Genomic DNA, 8,203 nt, shown 5'->3' on the forward strand with positions numbered 1-8,203 from the left:
AGAAAATATTTTAATAGAAAATAGTCTCAAGCGCATCTAACAAGTCAGTAAGTAATGCTTACAACAGGGATTTTCTTTTTCTTCCCCCCTCACCCCCAAATAATGTGTTATAATATTGAAAAATATATATTTAAATATTTAATATGCCATGGTATAAGTAAAATTTGCATTTTCATCAATATACATTCTACTTAATGCGTTGGATTAATTTAATCAGCATTCTAAACAATGAGCAAACTACCTCTAGAATTACTTGCAGGCTTGCAGCACTCAACCTTTGAATCAAATGAGATACTAATAATATTTTGCAACCACCTTATTTAATCTTTAAATGGGTTAATCGGATCAGTTTTGATGGTTTAAATGGTTCGATTTTCACTATTTCAATTCGCTTTGAAACCACAGGTTAAACGGCTCGGTACGGTTTCAACCTGTTTAGCTAATCGGCTTGAAACTTGAAACGATAACCGAACCATTTATTAAACGATTTTGCGATTTTGATGTAAACGGCTCGATTTGGTTTCGGTAAACGGTTTCCGTTTCAAATTCACATCCTTAGTCATGATCATCTATTATTGTATTGCATTTCATAATTTTAATTGTCTATTGATTATTTGATCTATTGGGGCTTCTTCTTTTTTTTCTTTTAATGCATAATACACAAATGGCAAAACCTGGTCAATCAGGGTTAGCCCGACCCTAGCAACAATCAAGGCCAACCCAGCCCAAGAAGGGTCAATTAGGGCCGGGTTGGGTTCGCATAAGCTCGACAAGGTTGGGTTGGGCTTTTGTTAAGTTTTGAAGACCTTGGTTTGAATTGGGGTTTTAAGAAACCCAACCATGTTTCACCCCTATTGCACTTTGACATGGTTGTGGGTAAAATTTTCCATTCTTTTAATTTATTTAGAAAGAACATGGGCACATAATAGTTATGAAGGCTTAATTATAAATATATATATATATATATATATGTATATATAATCAAATCAAAAAAGAAGAGGTGAAACATCCACAACATCCTCATTAGTGATCATGCTAACTTTTCAATCCTAGCTAGCACAATAGCAATACTTACAAGCCTCCACACAATTTCCATTTGATGGTATGGGTATATGCTATAGAAATTTTTACATAATACAAAACGAATACATACGTATGATTAATAGATTGACCCATGTAAAAGGAAAAGAAGGTAATTATAATTATCTAGTTAAACTAGTTACGTTGGAGGTAATAGCAACACAGCTTGTAATTACTGCTAAGATAATCATCAGTGCTGCCAATATCCTATCTCTTCTTGTGGATATCCCGTGAACATCCCTGCCAAAAAAAAAAAAATTAAATATAAACATTCAAATAAAAGGTTCTTCTAGCTGTCATTGTGCCTAGTGAAGTATAATGCATCATTATTTACCACTTGGCAATACATAAATTATTCTATGATAGAGGACCCCACATACATCCAGATCTAGATGACCAAATTTTAGTCCAAAATAAGTAAGAAAAGTTGCTAAAACTTGGATTTAAAGATTTGATAATTTACCAAAATACCATTACAATATAAAATACAAAATCTACTTCCTCTATTCAATTTAAGCTGAAATTGTACTAATGAGATGCTTACCTGGTCCGCTATGACATAAACTAACCCATGACTTGCCACGTGGCAAATAGTAAAAGTTTGTAATACACTAAGCATAGCGACAAGAAAGAAAACCCTAAAAAGTAAAATCAATGATATGCATTTCCATCTCAAGTAATGAAAAATTATACCTCAAGGCAATGGCGCCTGGGAAAATGAGTGTAAGACGGACAGCTGATGTTGAGCCCATGAACTGAAAGAAGTACCATATATTTGGTAGGGCTATTGCTGCAATGTAAATGAGACCCAGAAGAGAGCAAGTGAGAGAAACAAATTTGGTGGTGTCTGAAGCCGAGGGAGGTGACTTGGTGAAGAGTTCATGGATATTGGCCCTTAGAGAGAAGTTCAGTAGAGGAAAAACTAACATGAGATGGAGTGCATAGCTTAACCTAACAGTGTCGTCAAGTACTGAACCCATTGGAGAATCAGAATTTCTGTCAAAATTAACTAGTATGTCTGGCATGATAGAGTCTCCAAACAGTAGGTACCCAAAGAACCCAACAGTCAAATAAATTGTGGAGCATAGTATTAGTGATATTCGAACTGCTGAGACCATCTTGGAAGGGTTTTGAAGTTCTGCCGCAATTGGATGAACTGCATGCATATATGTACAAACTGTTAGGACTTCGATAAAACTTATTCTTAAAAGTTAGTCATTAAGGAGAGGGTAGGAGAGGGTGTCCAAATACCTATATAAGTCTCCACATCGAGATGGGATTATTACTTCCGCCTTACCTATGGATCGCCTAACATAAATTGCATAATAGATTGGAAAAGGATGCCTAAACCTTACCATTGAAGTGGAAGGTGAAAGCCGTGACAATGACAGGAACAGCAGTGAAGAGCTCAAAGAAAGATGCTTGATGGGCAAGATCTGGAAAAAGTCTTGGGCTCTGTGTCTTCCCTTCCCAAAGTGCAACTATTGCCATCACTGTACTAATTGCAACAAATACAACAGCGAGAAGAACCGACACGGCTGAAGTAAACCGCAGCGACTCTGGGGAACAAATATCACAAGACAAAACAATGGATTGAGAGGCTACTTTGAGTCAGATTAATACAATACTTAAAAGTGTCACTTTTCATGATCAATCTCATAACCTGCCATGTGTTCAACCATTACACTTTCATTTCCAACAATCAAACAGGTTGACATCCATTTTAGGCTTCGTTCTACCTATTTAGGTTAGAAAATTAAAGTTAAACCCCAATCGGTTGTCGAGTTGGCAAGGATCTTCGTCTCAAGAAACGTGTGATTATGAGTTCGACTCCTCTTATCTCCTTGGGGTCACTCACACGGGGGTGCTTAGTGCTCTTTACTATATTTTCAGCGAAAGTTGAATGGTTCTCATTCAACCCTGATATGACTCGGTCCATACGGTTGTGGGATCAATATGAACCCACGAGACTAGTAAGACGGAAGAGCTGGATACTCGTCGTTAGCCAAAAAAAAATGTGAGAAAGTTAAAAACAATGGTCATGATTTATGGTCCCATCAAAATGTCATGATTTCAGAACAAAAATTCTATCCTCCACATGGAAAATATGATACCATGATCGAAGTCATTTCCTCAAATGTGGAAGAGGAATTTCATGGAACATAATGATCCTTTCCTTTCACCCCATACTTGACAAATCCTTCCAACAGGAGAAGGAGAGGAAGCCAGTTAAAGAATGAAGAAAATTTAATAAGGAAAAATGAAGAAACAAAAACAAGAGCTAACTTTCACTTACCTACACGGCGTAGCAAGACAAGAGGAAGCATGACAAAGAGCACAGTGAAGAGGAGTGCGAAAGCACGCGTGTTCCACCAATGGAAACCAAACCATTCCTGCAGAACACCCAAATATATTGATTCTTCGGATTGGCTCCCAGACAATACGTCACCTACATTATGCATATGGATCAAATGGTCAGCAACAAAAAACTCAGATGAATGCTCTATGAGGAGTCCACAATTAACCTCAAGGATCAACACAAAAGGGTTCGAGAATATTTATAATAAAACATTGCTTCAAATAAGGATATAGTCATGATGATGAGCATTTAGTGTCTACTCTACTCCCCCCTCCATTCCAACATCATTTTCAGGTAACGTTTTCAAGCTAGGTAGTCTAGGCTAGCACCTCCCTGTGTCTCTTTCTCTTTGCCTTCTTATGATGACATAGGTATTTTCCCCCTATTATGGAGGAGAAAGATAGATATATACATATATATATATATATATATCATCATAGGAAGGAAGAGAGAGAGAGAGAGAGAGAGAGAGAGATACCATCTTCAAACAGTAGTGATAAGTATAGTAGTATAATAGCAAATGTGGCTCGGAAGGCCTTGTTTAGGTCGTGTACGACAGTTTGGTCATTACTCACTTCTTGCACCTTGGGAGTAAGGATGTAAATGCATCGGATATGGATTGAATTCAAATCGGATGTGATCGGATCTGTATATTACCTGCTGGATATCAATATCCCTAAATGGATATGGATGATTGAAATTGAATGTTCCACTATTTGTTTACTCTTTAACTTTTGTTATCTGAATCTTCCTCTCCCAATGACTATAATTTGTTCTTTATTTATCTTTCTAAGTTGTCTTAGCTTTTCCTTCATTCTCTAAAACCCCTTTTAAACTTCAATCACCTCAAAATCATTAATTAATTATCTAAATAGATCGGACAATTATTTTCTAGGTAATTTAAATTTATATTTGAATACCCTTTAAGTAGATACGAATACCCTTGAATGAATACAAAGGCGAAATTCAAATTCATATTTCGACTATCATTTACATCCCTCTTTGTAAATCCCCCTCTGGCCCAGTCTCTCCCTCTCTCCATCTAACTCTGACAAATCAAACTCACGCGTGCACTTGCTTACCATCTCGGATTGTCGATTCATATGGGCCCTTTTACGTCTTATAACTATGGGCCCAATTTTTTCTTCTCTTTTTTTTCACACTTATTCCTGCACTGCAGCTATTGCTTTCCTTCTCGGATTATCGATCCATAATGGGCCCTCTTAATAAAAATGGACCCAATCCTTTGTCCTTTTTTTTTCTTTTTCTTTTTTTTTGACAAAGGGCCCAATCTTTAAATTAAAGGGCAAATCTTTCTTCCGCATGGGGTTTACGAAGGAGCCAACTGCCAACGTGCATCACGCCAGCAACTTTGTTTTGAATTTTTTTTTTTTATTTCCTTTACAGGAAAAAAAAAAAAAACTTATGGTTCCTCTTAAAATAAGACACGTGGCGATGGGTCCCACGTGATCCCTTCCCTACTAGCTACCGCTGTGTAGTCTCGACTCGAGGAATCTGAGCTCAAACCTTCTCGGAGCTCAGAACAGGTTTTTCTAACCTCACAGTTGATCCTATATACGAGATGCGATTGGACAGTTCCTCTCAATGGAGTAGTGAAAGTAGAGTTTAGTTAGTGCGTACCGATTATAATGAGATAAATGATCAACGAACCCATGTTGGTGAGCATCACACAAATCTGCAACGCTAGTGATCCAATTCTCCCAAACGCCTCTCCCATGACTCCGGCGTATGTCCTCGAATTGCCGATATTTGTAAACCTCAGTAGGAAATTAACTGAAACATCGGAGAGGACAGCGATGATCACGATCAGTATAAAGGCCGGAATGATCCCTAAGACCTTGAGAGTAGCCGGAATCGACATAATTCCGGCTCCAATAATGCTTGTCGACACGTTGAATACCGCGCCGGGGACCGAAGCGCCTCCGTCATCGGTGTCGGTGCTCTTCCTCTCCAGTGGTGGTCTGAGCTCCGGGAGGAGTGACGTGTGAATATCGGCTTCCTTGGTTGCCGGCTTCTTCATCCGTGGATCTCTCATTTTCAGATTTCAGGCTCTGTTGTTCTATGTTAATTAATCCATTTATGGAAGGCCAAGGAATCCGGAACTTCGTGTATTGTCGAAACTGACATTGCCAGGTGCAGAAGATTCTTAGAGAGAAGGAAAAAAAACAGAGGTTAGTTTGGTAAATTGCTGTGGATTTTATTATGATAGTGACCTCACAATTGTAATGGAGAAGGATGGGATGGGGCATGATGGATGTATAGAGACGAAAGTGCGGGACAGGTGGGTGTTTCTGTTTGAGACTGTTTGCTTGGCCATCCATGGATGACCATAGTTATAAAACACGATTTCAATATCTTCCTATGGAATAAGAAACAAAATATCATCCTCTCTAACAACAACAACAACATAAATGTGTAAACACTTCTATTTAATATTTAATTTCTTCTTCGTCGTATAAAAAACATATCTTCTCATTGGTCTTGACATGTGCCTATATATCAATACATATCCGATGTATGGAGTCATATTGGGCCGATTCAATGTATCCAGAATTGATTTTAGTTGCCAAAAAAGTAAAATAATTACTTAATTTTTTTTTTCTTTGGTAGACGAACAATTTATTCAGTCAACATTAATCACTCATGGCTGTCTCCTAATCTATTGATTGACAATTAGGTCAAACAACGTAAACGTTATCAATAATGCTATCAAGTGCCCAGTATGTATTGTTCTCTTTCTCCATTTGAAAATGACTCCCTTACCCTCCTGTGTCAATTAAGCTTGTGATTAATGCATGCCATTAGTTTACTAAAAGCTGATGGTATGTCCAAACTCCCTCCCTAAAAAAAATAAATGTTAGAATAATGACTTGTTTTGCCACAGAATAGGTCAATCCATTTTCTTAGATAAATTAAATAGATCATTCTAGGTGTCACTATACTTAGTGAAATATAACATTTTCTTATTTGCCATTTGATAATACATGGGTATACATGGGTATACATGGGTAAATTTTGATCCAAAAAAAGAAAGAGAGATCGTACATGGGATAGTCCATGTGGTAAAGGACCACATAGGGGTGTAAGTTTGGCCCTAATGGCCCGAACCCTATCTAACCTTGTTATGAGGGTCAACCTGGCCCGATTTTAACCTTGATCTATTATTGTGTTTAGTGATGGTGTTTTCCTTTCCCTAGGCCCACATCATGTGTTACACAAGCTATCTGTATGGCTTCAATTGACATCAAGTGTCTGTAATCTGTATGACTTCAACCCACATTATGTGATACACAATCCACATACTCTTACCTATTGAGCTAAAACGACCAAATGACCAAACTATTTCCTTCCTTTTTCTTTACATAGGTTGTCTTTGTATCTCTTGTCATGTGTTGAGATGAACTTTAGATGCACAATAGCAATCATGAAGAATTGGGTCAAAATTTGACCTGTCCAGTTTCTAAGAAATGTGGTGATGCCAGGGGATTAAAAGGTCTAATTTATAACCAAATTGATAACATTGCTTGCTGCAAATTATGGATTAGGGGTGAACAAGGGCTGGTCATAGTCTTAACATCTCCCCACCCCCCTTTGGTAAGTATACGTTTAGCATTTGCAACCCTTTGTAGGAAAAAAATTAACCAAAAAAAATATATATAGATATAGGACCAGCTAACGTCAAGCCAACCCAACCCTGAGCCCGATAGGGCTGAGCCTAAGCATGAACCCAACAAATTTGGGTTGGGCCTGGGTTGAGTTTGGGTTAGGGTTTAAGAAACCCGGCCTTATTTCATTCCTAGGACCACATATACATCTCAATGGCCGAACATAGTCCAAAGTAAACAAACTATGAATCAAAGTTTTAGTTAATTTTCCAAATTACTATCAAATGGAGATAAATATTAAAAAAAAAAAAAAATGACATCTTTTGTGATCTTAGATACGTCGGCACCTTTTGACAACTTTTTGCTTCTTCCGTTTCTGCGTTTTCTTGTTCCTAGAAACGGAGAAACAACCTAAAAAACGTTTGATAAGGTTGTTCAGTTTCACCCATTTTTAGAAACATAAATCTAAATTTATGCTTATTTACAATTCTAGAAATGACTTTGACGAATCAAGTTGTTGTTTCTAGAAACGAATTTGAGAGAAGAAAAAAGAAAAGGGCGATGTGCTCGATAAATATCTTAACTATTTAAACCTAAAATGAGGTAACTAAACCCTCTTTCCTTTTGGGTGTCCAATGATACTATTGGGTTTTTTAGTAGCATTATGTCTATAAAAAATATTATCAAACACCAAAAAAATTCGTTTTTGTTTTTGAAAACTTGAAAATCCATTTCTACTGTTTCTAAACGCAGAAACAGCAAAAATGTTATCAAACGGTGCCTTCATCTATTCATTTTGAGATGATATTACACCAATGAGATACTTAGGTATCTGTTATATGGGCTAACCCATGTACTCTATATAGCAAATAGTGAAACGTTACACTTCATTAGGCATGGGGATGAAGAAAAAAAAAAAAGAGTTAAAATCACAAATTTGTAAATTACACTAGAAGAAAGGCACTTGGCAGTATCAGATTGCACTTTGCAGTTGGCAAAAGATTATAATTCCAGGTAGAACATTAAATAGGTCGAATTGTACTGTTACATTAAATATCATCATCTTCTTGATTCCATGCAGGATTGAGAACTAGGTATCTTCTAAAAGGGCCAATTCAATGATGGAATGTGAGAGGGC

At 37.1% G+C, this 8,203-nt stretch overlaps 1 protein-coding gene across 1 annotated transcript; it reads right to left on the reverse strand.

Moving 5' to 3' along the window:
• Window positions 1-994: 994 nt before the first annotated feature.
• On the reverse strand, window positions 995-5,535 carry LOC122071113 (amino acid transporter AVT6C-like). The gene is made up of 5 exons (XM_042635392.1): window positions 5,081-5,535; window positions 3,377-3,529; window positions 2,436-2,639; window positions 1,774-2,236; window positions 995-1,320 (listed from the first exon to the last, which is right to left on the reverse strand). The coding sequence occupies exons 1-5, from the start codon at window positions 5,493-5,495 to the stop codon at window positions 1,203-1,205; spliced, it is 1,353 nt and encodes a 450-aa protein (XP_042491326.1). The 5' UTR covers window positions 5,496-5,535; the 3' UTR covers window positions 995-1,202.
• Window positions 5,536-8,203: the final 2,668 nt, after the last annotated feature.

The sequence above is a fragment of the Macadamia integrifolia genome, unplaced genomic scaffold (genome assembly GCF_013358625.1).
Source record: "Macadamia integrifolia cultivar HAES 741 unplaced genomic scaffold, SCU_Mint_v3 scaffold_18A, whole genome shotgun sequence".
Lineage (NCBI taxonomy): Eukaryota > Viridiplantae > Streptophyta > Magnoliopsida > Proteales > Proteaceae > Macadamia > Macadamia integrifolia.